The sequence below is a fragment of the Aulonocara stuartgranti genome (assembly GCF_965226115.1).
Source record: "Aulonocara stuartgranti genome assembly, chromosome: 13".
Lineage (NCBI taxonomy): Eukaryota > Metazoa > Chordata > Actinopteri > Cichliformes > Cichlidae > Aulonocara > Aulonocara stuartgranti.
Window position 1 is genome coordinate 25,553,348 of NC_138949.1, and position 20,483 is coordinate 25,573,830.

The 20,483-nt window shown below is 41.6% G+C and overlaps 1 protein-coding gene across 7 annotated transcripts in view; it reads left to right on the plus strand.

Moving 5' to 3' along the window:
- The window catches only part of ccdc88ab (coiled-coil domain containing 88Ab), a 63,819-nt gene that overhangs the window by 37,396 nt on the left and 5,940 nt on the right, over positions 1 to 20,483 (plus strand). For 6 of the 7 annotated variants that reach the window (XR_014280452.1, XR_014280453.1, XM_082557055.1 and 3 more), the window contains 24 exons: positions 3,947 to 4,028; positions 4,563 to 4,721; positions 5,142 to 5,288; positions 5,387 to 5,531; positions 6,115 to 6,293; positions 7,259 to 7,396; positions 8,502 to 8,685; positions 8,846 to 8,976; positions 9,154 to 9,447; positions 9,738 to 9,920; positions 10,351 to 10,629; positions 10,866 to 10,990; positions 11,231 to 11,369; positions 12,035 to 12,211; positions 12,298 to 12,459; positions 13,709 to 13,986; positions 14,151 to 14,294; positions 14,417 to 14,603; positions 14,726 to 14,871; positions 15,007 to 15,099; positions 15,430 to 15,629; positions 17,566 to 17,643; positions 19,595 to 19,831; positions 19,953 to 20,006. Coding sequence is in view for 5 of the 7 variants with exons in the window: in XM_082557055.1 (XP_082413181.1) it covers positions 3,947 to 4,028; positions 4,563 to 4,721; positions 5,142 to 5,288; positions 5,387 to 5,531; positions 6,115 to 6,293; positions 7,259 to 7,396; positions 8,502 to 8,685; positions 8,846 to 8,976; positions 9,154 to 9,447; positions 9,738 to 9,920; positions 10,351 to 10,629; positions 10,866 to 10,990; positions 11,231 to 11,369; positions 12,035 to 12,211; positions 12,298 to 12,459; positions 13,709 to 13,986; positions 14,151 to 14,294; positions 14,417 to 14,603; positions 14,726 to 14,871; positions 15,007 to 15,099; positions 15,430 to 15,629; positions 17,566 to 17,643; positions 19,595 to 19,831; positions 19,953 to 20,006 (3,941 nt within the window). In the remaining 2 variants the exon portion in view is untranslated. The remainder of the gene's footprint in view (positions 1 to 3,946; positions 4,029 to 4,562; positions 4,722 to 5,141; positions 5,289 to 5,386; positions 5,532 to 6,114; positions 6,294 to 7,258; positions 7,397 to 8,501; positions 8,686 to 8,845; positions 8,977 to 9,153; positions 9,448 to 9,737; positions 9,921 to 10,350; positions 10,630 to 10,865; positions 10,991 to 11,230; positions 11,370 to 12,034; positions 12,212 to 12,297; positions 12,460 to 13,708; positions 13,987 to 14,150; positions 14,295 to 14,416; positions 14,604 to 14,725; positions 14,872 to 15,006; positions 15,100 to 15,429; positions 15,630 to 17,565; positions 17,644 to 19,594; positions 19,832 to 19,952; positions 20,007 to 20,483) is intronic. The other variant, XM_082557057.1, reaches the window with a different exon arrangement.

Consider the following 20,483-nt stretch of genomic DNA (forward strand, 5'->3'; position numbering starts at 1 on the left):
TTTGATATTAATGAGTTTTTTGGGTTCATTGAGAACATGGTTGTTGTTCAATAATAAAATTATTCCTCAAAAATACAACTTGCCTAATAATTCTGCACTCCCTGTAGTGCTGCACGAATGAACTTAACTTGTACCTGTCCTGACAGACTGGCTGGTGCCTTGAAGTTGGTGTTGTTTAACAACTTTGCAGGAACTGTTTTACTCTACAGAGGTTGATTTTCATGTTTTCTGTTCCAGCTGAAATAATCATGAATTGGATTCCTGTGATAGGCTGTTATCAGTCCTGACATAGACTATGTCAAGGAAATTGTTTACACACTTGAGTGGATCTAATTTGCTGGAAAGAAGTGAATCTGTCACCATAACAGCATTTAAATGAGTGCAAGCCCTGTGTTGACAAAAATGTTAGCTCACCGCAAAGAGGTTAACTTGGGGGAAAATCACCAGGACTCAAGTAGTTTTGTTCATGTATGTTTCATTTAGTCAAGCGTACCCTCATTTTCTTTATCAAATTAAGAGAAATGACAGCCATCTATTACACAAAGACCCATTTTGAGTCAGAGAAAGTCCTGAGCACTTCTTAAATTTATAGAAAAAGAAGTCCAACTACCTACCAGCTAAAGCTTAATTTACATGGATAGAACTCCATAACAAATGACCAACATTGCAGGCTTGTTCATGCAGTGTGAGCTGCTGTCTGTGTTCTTATTGAAATGTTAAATATATTTATTTTACCAAATAATAATTTTAAGGATTTAGATCTGGGATGTGAGTTCTGCTCACATTATATAATATTCACATTTTGTTAATGTATAATGTAGGCTATCACTTCTAAAGGGTTTTGGTCTCTTATAAGGCAATATTTGCTAATGTGCTACGTCATGGATTAGCCTCATTCTCAGTTTTAACTGTCGACTCACTCCAGTTTAAACAGGTTGTTGATTAGTCAAAAGGGTAGATTCCTGTTTGTCGAAGGATGCGTTGTTTTGTTTCCTTTGTTTAAGCGAAATGTTTGTATGAGGCCTAACTAAAGGACTAAATTATGGTTCTTCAACAATTGATTGTATCTTAGATTGAGGTGCAGATCAGCCACTTCCTTGTCACATTAAAAACATCTCACCTTGAATGATCTTAAACTAATTTGTCTTAGTTCTTGTGCGGGAATGGGTCGCCATCAATCACTGTTTCGCTTATCTTTCCTTCCTTGACCCACATTTATAATCTCTTCAGTTAACTTAAAAAGGGGCACAATACAACAAGAGCAAGATTTATTTTGTTTGTTGGTTGCTATAGTGTTGCTATAGTGCTGCTGTGTCTGTGATAGAAAGGTTATTGCCATGTGATGAGCTGTGACAAGGAACAAAAAGGTCCGTCTGTCCATTCTGATGTAGTCTGGTCACATGATTTCTGTGCCGTCTTTAAGGGAGAGGAAGATTGTTTGTTGTGTCTATGGATGCAGGCACATACACAGACAGTGTCTCTCCATATAAGTGTGTGTGTGTCTGCTTTTTGTGTCTGAAGGAGACCAGGTCAGAGCTGGGGGGTATGTTTCACTGTTTCCACAGTGGTCTGTTTTTGTTCATTTTTTGTGCTATTTCCACTTATCTGCCCCCAAAAGCTTATTAGTTTTAATATAGAGGTATTACAGCTTCACCTAGATATATAAATTTGGAATGTTCTAGAATCATATAGATAGAAATATTGAAAAGTAAAAAGTAATATTTTGTTACATTTTGGGATCTAAATGATTGATTGAAAAGCACAACAAATCTTTCAACATAACCATATTTGGTGTCCTAACTTTTCATTTTAAAGCTGTATTTTTATTGAGAATGCTTTTGTTTGTTCTTAGACAAGAGTATACTTCTTTTTTATATGACAAAGAATTAAAGCTATGAAAATAACACCAGACTAACAGATGGAGGACATTTAGATATTTGTTAGACTAAGAATAAAGGTTTCTTTGTTTCTTGGCTTCTTGAATATGGCAACTAACACAACTGTTTGTCTGTGCATGCATGGCGTGTTAAACCAGTCAAATAAGCACCAGACTGCGATGCATTCACAATGAGAGTCCAAAACTATCTCCGTGGGTGGTGTTGACAGGTGTTTGATTTTTGGCAGGGAGTTAATTGATGAAATGAAAACAGAATAACGTGAACCTTGGAAGAAAGAAGGTGAACGAGAATGCCTGAATTAAAGGATGCTTTTTATTATTCAGATGGACAGAGACTCCAGAGAGCAGTAATCAAATAGTCCATCAAATGTTCAGTGGAGCGGATTCATGCAAACACATGCACACAGAGAGCAGCATCTCAGGAATGCAGTTATTTTCCTTCAAAGCTACCCTCTGTGGAAGGAGCTGGGAGAATTTGCAACACAGACAGCAAATGTCAGGCTGCCCTACTTCACTGTCATTGAAATAAATGTTACAGAACAGTCTTGGATAGTAGATCGACCCAACTGTTGATGCGAAAAAAGAGTAATGAATTGAATTCTGTAGTTTCCATCCCAGTTTTTATGTCACTCTTTTTATTTTTTGGCTCCAAAGTGCACCAGGGGTTTTAGTCTCAGGGAAAGATTGACATGCAATCTCTTGAACTCTGTTTTTCATTTGTCTGTGACTGTTTTCCTTTGGCTGTTATTCAAAATGTGCTGTCAAGCAGAATCGGTTTGTTTATTACTCACCAAATTTAGGGCAAGACGCAGGAAAGACGCTCCTGACAGCTACAGGTCATACACACCAGGCACGATAGGATATTTTTATGCGTCTGTCCCAGTAACGGCACAACTGAAAACCTAATTTTGGGTTATTCTTCCCTTTCTCATGGACACAACGTTACAAGAATGCCTGGGAGGCATTTCCTAAAATGTGGCACAGTCATACATTGGACTGAATACCTAACTGATTCATATTACTCACTATGACACATGTCACACAAAGATTTAAGAGCATCAAAAGATTTGTATTTTTTTTTTTTTTTTTAAAGACTACATAACTGCTGATTGCAAAGAAGCTTCTCAGACAAAAACAATCAAAGCTGGAATTTGAGCATAACTAGCACGTGAAACAGATCGGGGCCTTCAAGTAGCTGACAGTGGTTTTAAGAGATCTAACTGCTGAAACTCGGTTTACATTCCTGCTGCCTGTTGCTGAATACTTATAACTTCTTGAAGCTTCTCAAATTACGTAAACTAAAGGGTATCAAACATAATCCAAGATCAGCCCGGCAAAGGCTGCAGTCCGATAGGCAGCGTTGAAAATTAAAACAGGGCACAAATTTTGGACTTTTAACTGTATTTTCATATTATTTTACAACTCTTCCTACTGATGAAGAGCTCTCCCATGGCCCTTCATAGGACACCAAAAACATTTTTTGGGGTTAAACCTTTTCTGTGAATTAACAGACTTCCTGTTTTAATAATTACACGACAGTATGGGCAAATAGCTTCTAGAACTTTATGTGTAAAGTCATGCTTTCTTTCATTCACTACAGCAGCATTTCTTTATCATGTAGAAAAACTGGAACTTAGTGTTGTATTAACTTAGGTGTTTCAGGTATTAAATGTGTAGTTAAACTTCTTTACACTGACACAGAGGGAGTTTTACTGATCCAACCCACTTAAGATCAAAGTAGGCTGCATGTGGCCCACAATATAAAAGAAGTTTGACATTCTGTCTACCTACTGAAACTACTTTTCTGATCATTTATTTTGTTCATATATTCATTTCTGTGCTCCACCTGTAAATGATTAACTGTAGCTGAAAGCTTTGAAGTCGAAACAGCCCTAAGGGAATGTTCTTGTGCATCCCGAGAACTGATATACATAGGAATCCACACTTAAAAACAAAAAGTACAAAAACCCTTTGGCATGGGATTTTTCAGTGTAAAGCTTAATGTTTCTAACCTTTTTCCCATTGCTAACCTTTCTCATTTGTTTGCAGAGAGGAGAAGAGTGAGCAGCTTTTGGACACCAGGCAGGAGCTTGAGAACATGGAGGTCGAGCTCAAGAGACTTCAGCAAGAGGTAACGTCTCCACTGATGTCCATGCTTGTGCACCTACATGCACACAAACACACAAACATTCATGTGACTACATGTCCCCTCCACCTGCTCCTTGTGCCTCTAAGTCCTCTGTTTGTGCAGCTCTGCCAGGATTTAATCAGTCAGCAGGTGACTTAGCTCATTACAGGCTATTGGAGCTATCTTTAGTGAAGCAGCAGCCTCACATGGCTTTTGATAGGGAGTGGGCGACAGGCTGACTGGTGAACTGCAGTAAACAAGGTGCATGAGGGTAATTCTTGTGGTTCCAGAGGTGTTTGTGGGGCGAGTTCATTCTGGCCTGATCTGTTTATGTAGCAGAAGAAACTTGCTAAAGTTGCTAATAGCTTATATTTTTACAAGATTCCAGATTCACTGAGTGTTGTTGTTGTTGTTGTTTTTTTTCTTTAATGCATGTTTTGGTTGTTTGCATCTTTGTCCATGAAATTCTTTGTCAGTTGCTCTTTGTTTCATGAATCCACATTATCATGCTGTACATTTGTTTGCCAACTCCCTCAGAGCTATCAGCTGCTGTCAGATGCTCGGTCGGCTCGGGCCTATCGTGACGAGCTGGATTCGCTCCGAGAGAAAGCGATACGCGTGGACAAGCTGGAGAGCGAGCTGAGCCGATACAAGGAGAGACTTCATGACATCGAGTTTTACAAGGCCAGAGTTGAGGTACAGGGCTGCACATACAGATCAAACATGATCTCGTAGCCAAATATTAATAACTCTAGTTTATGTTGGCAGTGTTGTGATATTATGCAACCAGTATGAGACCCATCTTATTATCTATACTGCAATATCTGTGTTCACTGCAAACTGCTAGTTTTTAAAAAATAAGTATTGATGTTTGAATTAGAAATTGAACTATTGTTAGTGCTCTCTTGAATAAAAACTATAAATCTAACAGAAAACACTTTTCTAGATGAATATTTTGTGCCATTCACATATATAAAGATTCATGCATATGTAAAACTGTGTAAGCCCAGTCTATGCAATATATTAATTTAAATCTTACGTTTTTGTTTAAAGAGAGCACATGTCCAAGTTGTAGTTTTGTTGTTCACCTTTTATTACCTGCTGGCTTTTCTGTAGGAGCTGAAGGAGGACAACCAGATTCTGCTGGAGACTAAGACGATGCTGGAGGAGCAGCTAGATGCTAGCAGGACCCGGTCCGACAAATTACATCTCCTGGAGAAGGAGAATCTACAGATCAAATCAAAGATCCACGACCTGGAGATGGTATGATGATACGTTTTTTAATTCGGTGTTTCAGTATCGGTACTATTTGGAAAGTACAAATAGTGATGAAAACTTTTGTTATATCCCCAATGACCCAGGAGCGGGACATGGACCGTAAGCGAATGAAGGAGCTGTTAGAGGAGAACCTTGTGCTTGAGATGGCCCAGAAACAGAGCATGGATGAATCCCTGCACCTTGGATGGGAGCTGGAACAATTATCAAAGACACCAGAGCTAACAGAAGGTTAGAGGAGAGCCACGGAGTTGAAAAGTCGAAAAATAGCATGTTGAGTTAAAATGCTGCTGACAGTCACCTGAGTTCACCAAGATTAAGGGTTCAGATGGCCCGACAGATCAGACTGTGGTCATTGGCTCTTAATCCTGGTGTCTTCTCTATGGCCCTTGTGCATTTGTCAGCTTCCACTGGGTTTTCTTTCCACTTGGTTAAGACCTGTAAGTAATATTCAAGCGCTCCTGAAAGATCAGCAGTGCGTTTGGATTATAAGAGTGGTTAAGAGGTTTAACAAGACAGGGATCTGGATAAAGACTTTGTGTGGGAGTTTGTTTGTTAAAATGGCACTTTAAAGGCTTTAAGACCTGTAAAGTTATACCATAGTGCAGGGGTGGGCAATCTCAGTCCACGAGGGCCGGTGCCCCTGCAGGTTTTAGATGTCCTCGAATCAACACAGCTGATTTAAATGGCTAAATTAGCTCCTCAACATGTACTGAAGTTCTCCAGAGGCCTGGTAACGAACTAATCAAAAATCAAAACAGAATTCTTTGGATTTAGTTGTTAACATTTGCTATTTGTAATCCATATTTTTCAGCCCCTCAGAAGTCTCTGGGGGAGGAGGTGAATGAGCTAACGTCAAGCCGTCTGCTAAAGCTGGAGAAAGACAACCAGACCCTGCTGAAGACGGTTGAGGAACTCAGAGCAGCGGCCAGTCAGGACACTGTGACAAAACTGGTCAAAGCTAACCAGGAAAACCAGAAGCTGAGCAAGAAAGTAAGAATTGACGTCATATTTTATTATTGTTCTCTCTGGGAACTAGCTGAAAGTAAATTCCTGTTTTCTGTTTGGATTAAACATATCTGATGTTTGTCGAATGACTCAATAAAGTTACGCAGACAACTATGCTTCCGATTATGTTATTCGAAGGAGAAATGCCTGCCTGTACCCCAAGTCCTCCCCAATAAAAACTGGATATATAGTTTCACATGTAGGTCCTGTTCACTGTTCATTTCTATGACTGAAATAAAGTGGGTATTCTGTGTGTGTTCTAGTATAGATTTGCAGCTCTACATCGTTTTTTGAGGCTAAAATTTATGTCCTTTATCAGATTAGCATATTGCACCAAGTTCCTCTAAAATATATCATCCTGGTACTTGACTCTAGACCTTTTCCCTCAGTAGGAAATGGACAGAAAGGAGGAGAGAGGGTATAGAAAGGGGTGGATGGGAGGTTGAAAGCAAACCTATAAATCCGGGGAGCCCTGCATTGCCTTTTCTTTTCCAGTGTTTGACACACCAGTGCCCCTTGCTAAGAGAAGTCTCTCAGCTATTTTCAGAAACATAAGCCTCTCTCTGTGGCCGTTGAATAAAAGGCTTGAAATTGTGTTCGTCTCTCACAAAGAGAAAATTCAGAGTTAGATTTCTGAGTGGCTTGAGGAGCCAGAGCACATTAAAATGTGAATGCAGCTGCTGGAAGAGTCGAGCCACAGTAATATTTACTTTTAATGTGTGAACAGCTGCTTCTATGTGTCTCTCTGCAGATTAGTGACAGAATGAGGTGACGTATTCAGCATTTGTTACAGATTAATAACTGCATTGCCATCTTTGTGACTATGATATGTCGTCCACACAATTGATGCTGCAAGACCATCTCCTGTGCATCTTTTTCTTATTCTGTAACAGAATAAGAAAAACTCCCAAGAACAAAAATCGCAAACTTGCTTTAATTATTGTTTGCAGTTGGAGTCGTTGGAGAGCGAACTGACAGCAGACAGAGAGTCGCTCCGCAGTGCCGAATCTCTCAGTACTGACCTGATGAAGGAGAAGGCTTTGCTGGAGAAGACTCTGGAAACCCTCAGAGAAAACTCAGAGAGACAGGTACGCACACGCTTACAGGAAATGACACGTCATCAGTAAAAAATAATATGCACAATTTTTAGAAGTCAGTAATCCAAATATATTTTGGAGTGGTCACATCCTACTCAGTTGTGAATGTGCCTAAAATATCAAAAATATATTTTTCTAAAAAATAATAACCTGGAGTGGAAAGTTTTTGGTAAAAAGCTAATTAGCTTTGGAAAGCTAGCCCTGACTTTGATTTAAATCTCTCCCCTTGCGCCTCTTTTCAAGAATGATACTTCACTGACTGATTTAGAGAGCAGCTTTTCTGAAAACCAATTGCGTAATATTTTTGTGCCTTTAAAATGTAATTAACATTCCAGTTTATTGGACAGTCTCAGACACATTAATACAAATGGGGCTCTGACATAGACGCTGTGCTCTCCACAAAACCGTTACTGACTCTCATTCCTGGAAATTTCATTAAAACAACACGACTACTACACGGCTGTGTAATTTACTGAAGTCTCTAGTTTTCTTGAAAGCAATCTTTGTGTAATTGATTTGCGTTTGGCTCCAAAAAACTGTTTAGTGGAAACTCCACTAATGTTTTATTGACTGAACAGATTTCTGGCACTCTGTCGCCCAGATGCACTAGCTCGCTGCCCGTCTGCAGGGACTTTGCAGCCGTTAGACCTAAATCTGACACCTTTGATTAGTTTAAGTGTCTGATTTGTAAAATCCGGCCTTGATTAGCTACACAGAGAGAACACTGGGATTACTGCAGCAAAATCTATGCACTTGGCTGGGAACATAATGAGATGTGGCTAATGTGATGTTCCAAAATACATGAACAGCTTTGCATACTCCTAATAAGTTTCTGTTTTTTTTTGGTTTTTTTGGTTTTTTTTTTTTTTTTTTTTTTAACACATCATTAGTTTTCTTTCTTGATGTCAATTGAATTTTAATGAGTTTATCTAACTAGACTAAAAGAAACTAAATGAAAGTCTTTCTCCAGCACTGGCTCATGCAGCCAAGATAGTTGTTGCAAAAATGGTCACTAAGCATAGAATTCACCCAAAAGTAAATAATTTATCTTAAAGTTGTCTGTTAGCCTTCAATAAAACTGATATGTGCTCTCCAGATGAAGGGTCTCGAACAGGAGAACAAGCACCTGAGCCAAACCGTGTCGTCTCTGCGTCAGCGCTGCCAGGTGGGTGCCGAGGCCCGGGTCAAGGATGTGGAAAAAGAGAACCGCATTCTCCACGAGTCGATCTGTGAGACAACTGCCAAACTAAATAAGATGGAGTTTGAAAGGAAACAGCTGCGTAAGTGACATGTTTATTATTTTTTTATGGTTCATTACAGCAAGTTAGTAATGGTAGGTTTTTTTTTTTGTTTTTTTTTTTCCCCCCTCATCTTTCCTCATGTGCTATAAAAATGTTATGGATAAACATTCTAGTTGTTGTTAAACATCTATTTTTGCAGGCAAAGAGCTTGAAGTTATGAAGGAGAAAGGAGAGAGAGCAGAAGAGCTGGAAATTCAGATACAGAAGTTGGAAAGGGAAAACGAGAGCCTGCAGAAGAAAGTTGCCAGTCTTGGAATCACCTGTGAAAAGGTCAGGTGCATTTTGTGACAGTGTCTGCAAGTTTTCATCCTCTTATCTTATCTCACATTCAGATTTTTTTTTTTTTTTTTTTTTTTTTTTGGAAGCAATTGTTGGAGTAAGATGAAAAGAATTTGGTGGTATTGCCAAATGCTTTGCTTCTCATCTTTGTTTCCTGTGTGTGTTTAGGTGGCTTCTTTGGAGAAGGAGAATAGTGAGCTTGAGGCAGAAGGCCGCCGCCTCAAGAAGAAGCTGGACACCCTGAAAAACATGGCCTTCCAGCTGGAGGCTTTGGAAAAAGAAAACACTCAACTGGAGCAGGAGAACCTGGAGCTTCGACGCTCAGCTGAGAGTCTCCGCTCGGCGGGGGCTAAGGCTGCTCAGCTGGAGGCCGAGAACAGGGAGCTGGAGAGCGAGAAGAGCCAACTGAAACGCAGTCTGGAGCTGCTCAAAGCCTCGTCTAAGAAGACTGAGAGATTAGAGGTAATACAGGTCATACAGCGGGTACATATGTGATTGAAGAGCAGTGAGATGTAACTGTGGGAATAAATTTCTTTGAGAAATAAAGCAGATATATGCAAATGAAGATTAGTGGCCATCTCGGCACAAACGAAGATGATGTTTATTTAAGAATGTGAAGAATCCGTTTTAGTTTTGTAATTTATTATCACTGAATGCTGTTACTGGGGATCTGACATATAGTTGTCTTCAGGGAGAAGCACAACTAGTTCATAGATGATTTGAATTTCCTAATCTGGCTATTCCTCTCCCAGGTGAGCTACCAGGGCCTAGATACTGAGAACCAGCGCCTGCAGAAGGCTTTAGAGAACAGCAGCAAGAAGATCCAGCAGTTGGAGGCAGAGCTGCAAGAGGTGGAGTCTGAGAATCAGTCCCTCCAGCGTAACCTGGAGGAGCTCAAGATCTCCAGTAAACGTCTCGAGCAGCTGGAGCAGGAGGTAGGTAATGCTTAAATGTGGAAATGGACTGAAAATGAAAGAATTAAAGGTATTTTGAGGAACTTGCAGTTATTTGTCCAGCTCAAATATATGGCAACTAGTGGGACAGCTTTAGGCGTCTGTTACTTTTGTTGGCATTGATTAATGGGGTCAGTCACACTGGCTCAAAAAATGTAGTTTCAGCAGACTGAATTCTCCTAAATAAATCAAAGTGAAAAATGATCTGGTGCTTAAGGAGCATTGTACTGCCGCTCTGATTCTTTTTAGTTTATTTTGAAATTATAGCGCGATTCCCAGCTGAGTTGGATTAACCCAGATTATTTGTCGTATACATTTTTGGCCTTTTGAGCAAATCTTTGTCCAAGTTCAGCCAAACAAGGCATTTAGACAAAGAGTAATCCCAAATCCATTACATTCGTTTCTCCTCCAGAACAAGGCTCTGGAGTTGGAAAGCTCCCAGCTAGAGAAAGACAAAAAGCTCCTGGAAAAGGAGAACAAGCGACTGAGGCAGCAGGCTGAGATCCGCGACTCAAAGCTGGATGATAGCAACCAGCGCATCACTACCCTGGAGAAGGAAAATCGGACAATGGGCAAGGAGATGATCTTTTTCAGGGACTCCTGTACGAGAGTCAAGGACCTGGAAAGGGAGAAAAAGGAGCTGGTCAAACAGGCCACGATCGATAAGAAGACCCTTGTCACGCTCAGAGAGGTAAAAATAGCTGTTAGACTATCAGACATCTCAAAACATATCAAACCTCTTGATTTATATATTGTAGAGACCATTCATTGTGTATTGAAACAAATATTGATAGAATTAAGAATTTGTGATTAAAAATTTGTTTTTATATCCCTTTTAATAAACCTTGCAACCAATTTGATTGGGTTATTTTTAATAATATGTCTGTTGCTAATATGGAATTCAAAAGCATGTAATTGTGTGTTTAGGAGCTTGTGAGTGAGAAGCTGCGGACTCAGCAGATGACCAATGATCTTGAGAAACTGACCCATGAGTTGGAAAAGATTGGACTGAACAAAGAGAGGCTCCTGCATGACGAGAGCTCAGACGACAGGTGAATATTATATCTGCACACAAAAGCTAAACCATCCTCAGATTCAGCTCGTATGAGAAGCCTGTCAGCTTGCTTGGAATCAGAATTATTACAAAGCACAATCACTAAAGTTAAGGCTTAAAATGAATCAAGTCTGGTGAGGTGTAAATGACATGCTTTGATTTTAAACAGCGTTTCTTTCACAAACTCACTTTGCAAAAACAAACACTCGTCTGGACTGACCTGAACCTTTATCGTCAGGTTTAAGCTCCTGGAAACCAAACTGGAGTCGACCCTGAAATCAACTCTGGAGATCAAAGAGGAGAAAATTGCTGCACTTGAGGCAAGACTGCAGGAGTCCTCCAACCTTAACCAGCAGCTTCGCCAGGAGCTGAAAACGGTTTGTAACACAACCAATGAATTTTTTAAAAATATGGATTTGTATCTGTGAGTCTGCCGTCTTCTGCTTATCTAAAGTGGAGTTGTGCTGGCAGCAGGTTGACGAGACTATTCCAGATGTCATTCTCTCCAGCCACACTCTAGTTCTTTCTGGGCAATCCCAAAGCATTCCCGAACTCCCCAGCCTGTTCTGTCTCTTGAGGCCTCCCATCTGGCATCCTAACTAGATGCCTGAACCATGTCAACTGGCTCCTTTTTAAAAAAAAATACTTTAATATAAAACTTGTTCATTTACAGATGTTTAGCATTGCCACATTAAAGAAAACCCCATTATTAAAAACTTGAATATGCTTGCTTGTCCACTTGAGATCAGCGTGTCCCAGCATCTTTCTCGTACACTCAAACGCTAGAAACAATGAAAACATCGAAGACTTGTCAAGGCCGATGCATTATTTATTTTATCCACTCTTCGTTTCTGTCTGCACTTTATCTATTTATAAGGGCTGATGTGCTATAGGAGATGTCTGCTTTCCTTCAGGGAGGTGTTTGTATTTTGAACCTGCTGACACAAATCTAATCCAAAGCTGTGAAAAAACATGAGCCATGAACAGGCGGTCGCTGGAATTGAAATGTTTAATTTTGTTGACTTACTATTTTCATCCCCAGGTGAAGAAAAACTACGAGGCGCTCCGGCAGAGAGAGGAGGAGGAGAGGATGGTGCAGAGCTCGCCCCCTAAAGTGGGGGAAGACCCTCAGGCTGTCAGTAAATGGGAGAAAGAAAGCCATGAAGCAACCAGAGAACTGCTGAAAGTCAAAGACAGACTCATTGAAGTGGAGAGGAATGTAAGTTTAGATACTGTCAGGAATGAATTATGGTGTGAATTTTGGTTCTATATTTTCCTGTCTAATATCATGTGTCGTCTTCCCAGAATGCTACTCTGCAGGCTGAGAAGGTGGCCCTGAGGAGCCAACTCAAACAACTGGAAACCCAAAACTCCAACCTGCAGGCTCAGATAGTGGCTGTGCAGAGGCAGACGGCCTCTTTACAGGAGAACAATACAACGCTACAGACGCAGAATGCCAAACTACAGGTAATCCCGTCACACCTCTCACAGCTTGGTGTGTGTTTATGGGGAATTTTTCACACTTCTTCCAGAAGCGCATTTGTGAAGTCAGAGAATGATACATGTTGGAACAGGATGGGGCCGTCCCCAAACTGTTACCTCAAAGTTAGGAGGATGAAATTGTCCAAAAAGTCTTTGTATGCTGAAACGTTAAGAGTTTCTTTCACTGAAACTAAAGGGCTGGGCCCAGCTCCCAAAGAACAGCCCTACACCAAAATCCCGCATCACCCAAACTTTATACTTGTCTCAGTGCAGTCAGGCAAGTACCGTTCTTCTGGCAACCGCCAAACTCATCCATCGGATTGCCAGACTGAGAATCGTGATTCATCACTCCTGAGAACACGCCTGCACTGCTCTATAGTCCAATGGTGGAGTGCTTTGCACCACTGCATCCAACCATTTTTTCTGTCTGGTGAAGTAAGGCTTGAATGCAGCTGCTATGCCATTAAAACCCTTTCCATGAAGCTCTCTACTCAGTTCTTGAGAACAGAGAGTTTGGGTTCTGTAGCAATTGACTTTGCAGAAAGCTGGCAACCATGCATATAGTAGGCAACAGAGCTTTGTTAGCCGTTCTGACTTGGATGGCACTGCATCGTGCCTTTATAGCCTCCACTGTGTACTGCCCTGTTTGCACTGTTGCCTTGCCCGGCTGCTTAGCTCTCTGCTCTGGATTTACACTTGTCCTCCCTGTTTGGCAGTAATTCAAACCCTTCTTAAGGGTGGAGGGATTTACACAGTAGCTATTTCTCTGTTTGCATGTGTTGCTTTGAATTGGGCACTGTTTGAGGACATTTGTATGTGGGGTGGGCTAGAGGTAGTTAAGAGTTTTTTAAAAAAAGGTAGAAATTGTAGCAACACCAGGACTCCGTGTGTGTGTGTGTGTGTGTGTGTGTGTGTGTGTGTGTGTTCATAGTGTGAATAAACACAGTAGTCATGTCTGTAGAGGGATTTGAGAACTGGGTGCTGCTGTGATCATAAAGGAAAACATGTAAAGAAACAGCTTTCATGCTGATGTTTTGTAGTATTTTGAAGCAGGAGAGCAGGTTGAGGGAAGAGTGCCCCCTACAGACCAAAGCCCCATCAGCTACTGCTTCCAAGTTCTTTGATGTTTGATTTAAGGGGCTTAATGCTGTTCTTATTCACACGCCACACATCACTCTTATCACCTCTTTGCGTAATATGTCCTTTTCTCCCTCTGCCTTTGTCCTCTTTTTAGGTGGAAAACTCAACTCTGAGCTCACAGAGCGCATCCCTGATGGCCCAGAACGCCCAGCTGCAGACCCAGCAGAGCAGTGTGGAAGGAGAGCGTGAAGGAGCGCTGAGGGAGAAAGAGGAGCTGAGAGCTACCTATGAACTGCTGCTGCGCGATCACGAGAAGCTGGCAGCGCTCCACGAGAGGCAGGCAGCCGAATATGAAGCGCTGATCGGCAAGCACGGTGGGCTGAAGACCTCCCACAAGAGCCTGGAACAGCAGCACAGGGACTTGGAGGACAAGTGAGATGTGGTTTAGGAGCTTGGGATGGGCACATGCTCAAGTCTAATTGCAGCTTAAGTCTCATTTGTGACTTTAGTTTGTAGTTTGGCCGCCTTTTGCAAGGAAATATGGTCCTGGACCTAACGACATAAGTGTTAAGGTGTGTGTCTGTTTGCGTATGTAGGTACAAACAGCTCTTGCAGAGAAAGGGGGAGCTGGAGGAGCTGGAGAAGAATCTGAAGGAGCAGCAGGAAAAGATGGCCCTGGAGAATCAGACCCACCAAGCTACAGCTGACCAGTACAAACTGCTCAAAGAGGAAAATGATAGGTCAGCTCAACCTTTTTTCCATAACCTTAAACATTATGCTCACATTAGCACTAATTCATCAAAGGGACTGAATTAAATCAATGAGGCCGGTATACCAAGGAGTCGATTTTCTCTCTCCTCAGGTTGAATAGCACCTATCGTCAGCTCTTGAAGGACAATGAAAATCTCCAGTTGGACCATAAAAACCTAAAGAGCCAGTTGAACAGTGCAAAGCTGGACCAAACCAAGCTGGAGGCTGAGTTTTCTAAACTGAAGGAGCAGTACCAGCAGCTGGACATCACCTCCACCAAGCTAACCAACCAGTGTGAGGTAATGAGTCTCTCTTCTCTTCCCTTCAGGTTTTCTCATGGTGTCTACCTTTTTAATGTATCATATTTCAAAACACTGCTTCTAAAGCCAAATATGAATGTATCTGTCTATGTTTGTGTTAGTTGTTGAGCCAGCTGAAGGGAAACTTGGAGGAAGAGAACCGTCACCTGTTGGACCAAATCCAGACTTTGATGTTACAAAATCGCACACTGCTGGAGCAGACCATGGAGAGCAAGGACCTGTTCCACGTAGAGCAAAGACAATACATGTAAAACTCACAAAGAAATATGCCAGAACCATGTATCTGTGCTTGTAAATGCAAATATGCTGCCTTTATGTTTAGAGTGTATGCATTCTTGTCTGCTTTTACTGTGCTTTTATCTTCTCGTCGTCCAACCTTCAGAGATAAGCTGAATGAGCTGAGGAGGCAGAAGGAGAAGTTGGAGGAGAAGATCATGGACCAGTACAAGTTCTATGACCCTTCACCTCCACGCAGGTGCATAATTTGTTTCCTTTAAATGACATAAAATTGAGTCAAATTGGTAAAGTTCTGCATACATGCTGTCTTGTATTTTGAGATGGAAAAGCAGTGCAGCATCAGGAAGGGAGTGCATCAAATATTTATTACCTGCAGAGCATCATACAGCTGTATAGTGAAATTTTTTTTTTCTTAACCCTGATAGTCATTTGGGCTTTTGGCCTAAAATAAAATTTCAAATGCATCTAGCCTTATATATCCTTTATATGATTATGTATTGATTTTTTTAAAATTCTATTTCCTTTTGTTCGTCTGTTATTGAGTGTCTGTCTCATCTCTGCTTTACAGGCGCGGCAACTGGATTACTCTAAAGATGAAGAAGCTGATCAAGCCGAAGAGCCGGGACAGGATCCGGTCTCTCACACTGACTCCATCTCGATCAGAGTTTGGAGACAGTTTTCTGATGTTTCCCCAGGACAGCCAGGACAGCTCATCCATAGGCTCGGGCACCAACTCGCTAGATGACACGCTCTCACACATGAGCAGCAGTGAGTCTGAAAGAACCAAACACACACAAGATTGCACAGTTATAGTTTCAACCATCACTGAAGGAACTTCTTTTAATGTGTTCACAATATTTTTTTGTTACAAAGAGAAGGGAAACTCTTAAAATACTGTTTTGTAGTACACACAGAATTAGTGAAACATTTGCTAACAGCTTTAATTTGATGCTGAACTTTCTTCACTGACACATAATGGCCTACTTTGTGAGTGTGGCTTTGTATGCCTGAGTGACTGAATGGGTCTTCCCTCCTAACTGCTCCTTTGCTTCTTTATATCTCTCTGCAAAGGGAGGAGAGGGCAGCAGTCTCATGCCCAAGTGCAGGGTTCCTCCAATGGTATGCTGCGGATGGGGAGGGTGGGAGGGGTTTGTGACCCGACTGTCACGTCTTTCAGGGCATGTTTTTGTGAGTCCATTGTCCATATCACTCAGCTGTCGTAGACATTACGGCTGAGCTGTGCAGGCTGACTCTTGACCTCAGACCCGGTTAAAGATGCAGAAGCATTTCTTGTGTTTGAAACAAATTGAGGTGCACTCAGTCAGCTGCTACCAATGCTATTAAACTCAATCACTGAAGAATAGTACTATTTTATGTAGTTACTGGCATGTCCACCATTTCTGAAGAAAAGTCGCTTTAACACTTTCGCTTCGTGTCACTGGAGTCATTGTCATTTGCTAAGCTGTAAGATTTAATATCTTGGAATTTGCAGAATAATTTGGACTACATATATGTTGCCAGCATACTCGCTCAAGGTCGAGCTGAATCAAGTGCACCTCATGGTTTAAATATTGGAGAAAAAAAAAATCTAATCCCAAGATGCTTTGCTCTCAGGTAACCTGTCGATCTGTTCAGCTCACTCGTAAATAAGAAACGTCCTGTATCATAGCATCGTAGATATTAAAAGGTGCAATGCGTTGCCTGGTTATCGCGACCTGGCTTGGTTGGTTGTTTTCAGTTGTACTGACATTAACTGTAATCACCAAGAAACAACTAAGCCACATATTTCTGCTATGTAGCACAAAGTTGTCAGTTAGTGTAATGAATCTGTTTTTCACAACACACAAGATAAGAGGTAAGACAAAGAGAACGTAGCCTTTAACAACCATGTAGTAACATTTGCTAAAACACTTGCGTACAGTACAGAAATTACACAGTCGAGTGTGCTGGAACAGCAGCTATAAACCTCTCATTCTTTGAGGTTCTTGGGAAAGTCTTTGCTGGAAACACTGTAGTGCTGTTTTTTGCTGTTAACCTGCCCCTTCTTGTTCTCCTGATTGCACCCTTTAATAATTTTCATCTTGTCGTCTCATCTAGGTGTGGAATGTGTTGTGTTGTGTACAGAATGTAATGCCTGGAAATAAGTTGAGAATGTAATATACAGTGGTCAAAACCATTAACATGAGAATGTGCGGATGATGCTGATTGTGTGCAGGAGACGGTGTGTGTTTTGCATAATGTGTGTCTGTTTTTCTATTGTTTACACAATGTAGTTTTATACAAAAGCCTGCCCTTAAATACAGAACATATAGAAAGTCAGTGGAAGGCATTTCAGTCCATCCAAAGGGCATCCAATAATGTGTGTGTGTATATTTTTAATAATATGGAGAGAATTTGTATAGATTGAAATACCTTACACTTGACTAACCATCTAATAGGCTCTCTAATATTATAATCCACATGTTTTTAAAGTCATATATTATAGTTGTTGTTGTGTCTGTTGCAGTGTTGTCTGTTGTCCAGTTAAGGTGTCCAGGAGCTCAGCTCTCTCTCCCCTGGTTCTGTTTGTGACAACATTAACCACATCCCTCTGTTCTGCCCTTCTTTTCTTTCTTTTATTTTGCTTTTCCTTCACCTCCCTCCTGGTCTTACTCTGTCGCTCTCTTCCCTCCCTACCTGTCTGTCTCTGGCTGTGATCGGACAGCTATAAAAAGGTTGCCTTTCATGAGGAACAGATCCAAGGACAAAGACAAGGCCAAGGCCATCTACCGGCGCTCCATGTGTAAGATCTCTGTTAGCTGCCACGCTAGCCTTCATCTGCCTCCTCTCCCTCCTCTTGTCGCGCTAGGAGAAACAAAGGAGGAGCAGTCACTGATGTCAGGGTGGCGGTGGTGAGGGACTTCAGTTTTCAGTCACATCTGCAGAATTCAGTGTTTAAAACTCCAGAGTTTTATCATCCATGTTTTAGAGATGTCTGCAAAGGACCTACCAGAGGATCAATTTTTAAATTCTTTATAGAATTTATCCCATCCCCCTGCCGCTCTGCTATACCTGGTGACATCAGTGACTTGTCCTTAAAATTTTTTCCTAGTAATCCCCACCCATCCCATCACTTCTGCCGCCACGTCTGCCGCCGCCACTTTCTCCTGTAGAGTATCTTCCAAGTCTTTACTCACTTTCCTCTCACTATTTGCAGATGAATGATTAACACAACCTTAACACTAACTTTAGTGTTTGTTAGGGCTAAACTATAGGAACAGTGGTGATTTATTTTTTTCTGTTTTCTTTTGTTTCATTTTCACCTCTGGACCAAAACCATGTCATTTGGTCACTTACAGTAATGTGCAATGGGCAGCTTTCTTGTGTGCTTTGTGGTTTTATTTTGTTTGTGTATGCTGAATGAAAGGCCGTGTGTGTGTGTGAGAGAGAGAGAGGGTGTGTGTTCAGGTGAGACAGCGGGAAAGACTGTGGGTTTGCCTTTCATGCGCCTGAGAAATGTGTGCTCCCGTCTTTGATTACAGCATGACAAAGAAAATCACTAAGTGCTTGATCATCGCTCGCACTCACCATGGAGGACTTGAAATGGAGCCTTTATTCTGTCTCTCTCCCTCCGTCTGTCTCTCTCTCTTCTCTGTCAGCGTGCTGCATTTCAGATCTTATTCTGCTGACATGGGCTTGCCTCGCTCTGATTTATTTATTTTTGTGTGTGTGTGTGCACAGCACCACCGCCGTCGCTCAGAGCAGCTTTGCATGTTTCCATGCTTCTTCTTCGCTGTCGGCTCAGTAATCAAAGTGCATAGAGACGGTCAGGGATGTCAAAAAGTGTCTGGCTGTGACCGACCGTGCACTTTGGTTGATATGTTGTTGGCTTTTAAAATATTATTATTATAATGCTGTATGCCTGCAAGTGCATTGAGTTTTAAAAGGCTTGGACCTGTTATTCTATAGCATGAATTTATTATTGAATATTGACTTATATCCACTGATAATTATAGTCTAGATCTGCCCTGTCAGAGTCCTTCGAGAAGCAAGTCTCAGCACTGGGTAGCCATTTTGAAAAGCCTCTGTACAGATGTTTATTGCTATCATCTAAATGAAAGCCGAGAGAAGTTATAGTTCTGTCTGTGCACAGTTTCAAAACGTTACAGCTTTGCTAATGGCTCAGTGCTGACACAACTTCTCACATGATCTGTGCTCTTCTCGTTTCAGCACAGCCAATTCATGATACAGTATTACAGCGCATCTTTGCTAAGATAATGAATATGAGACGTGCTTTTCTTATATGAAACTTAAACATGATTGGCTAATGTATTTTCCATTTTGTCAGTTGATTTGCTCTGCTGGGGCAGCAGCGGGATAACCGCCACCTTTGCTTTTACAGAATCCTTTTAGATTATTGAAGGATTCTTTGAGGCCACGTCTGTTTCCTGTAATGTCTCTAGGCACATTCCCAATGGTAACTTAGCCTTTGTCTCCAAGAGGGACCTAGATGAGTGTCCTGTGTACAAAAAAATGTTGTAAAAAAATCTTTGCAAGGTTGTTCTTCCATCGTAAGCATATTTTAGCGACCAGTTTCTCTGATTTTAGTTTGCCTTTAAAGTCTAGATGGATTAAATTGAGACTTCTGTAAGATAAAATGGCTATAAATCCTGAACCATTACTTGAGGTAAGATTATATGTATTAAAATGTCTAATCTCAGTTTTTTTTCTTCATGCCAACCCATCCATCCTAGCTATGAATGACCTGCTTCAGACCATGGCAATGGCAGGTGGTCCTGAGGCTCAGTGGGCGGGCAGCAGTGAGAATCTAGACGGGGCTGAAGCCGGAGATGCCAACATGACGGGCAGCAGCAGGCGCAGCGGGCAGCGCATGAAGGAACTCGCCTTTTCCACCAATGCCATTGATTGTGCCACCCTCACCCTGCCTAGTTCAAGTCACAGTAGAGCCAAGCACAGGCTTCAGGTCAAAGGTCAGGATGCCTGTTTGTGGAAATACATTGTGTTAATTTCCTCATTGCATTTAGTTGACGAAATTTGTTCAGAACAGCGTGAAAAGAAGCCGTAGCATGACTGCACCCTTTATCTCAACAGACAATGCCTCCTGCGAGGATGTCGCCGGCTCATTGGATGATCCCAAGAGTCAAGGTAGAGTAAAGCTTCACACGACATCAGCACGAAACTGTGTCAAAGAAAAGCGCCTGCAGTCTCTCAGCACCAGGCTGGAATCTAACGGCCCCTTAAACAAGAAATGAGGGGGGGAAAAAACAGGTCATGTCCTCAGGAGTCCCACTGATAATCTTTGGGCTGCCTTCCTGCACTTTGATTAAGCTTGAGATGGGAGCAAAAGAGACGGGGAGAGGGAGACAGATCAGCCTTTGCTGAAAGCAGGATTGACTTTAATACAGGCGCTAGGGTGTTATCCAGGGCAGTTAATCTGGATCCAGGCAACACTTGATCAGGTCTGTGTCGCTTTAATGTAGATGACCCAGTTGCTAAACAGCCACAAAACTACTGGCACACATTCCTTAAGTTAGGTCTACAGACAGATTTCTCTTGTTGTGCTTGAGTGCTGCAAACATCTGCACTTTTGATGGTCAATAAACTGGTTCCACAGGATATTGT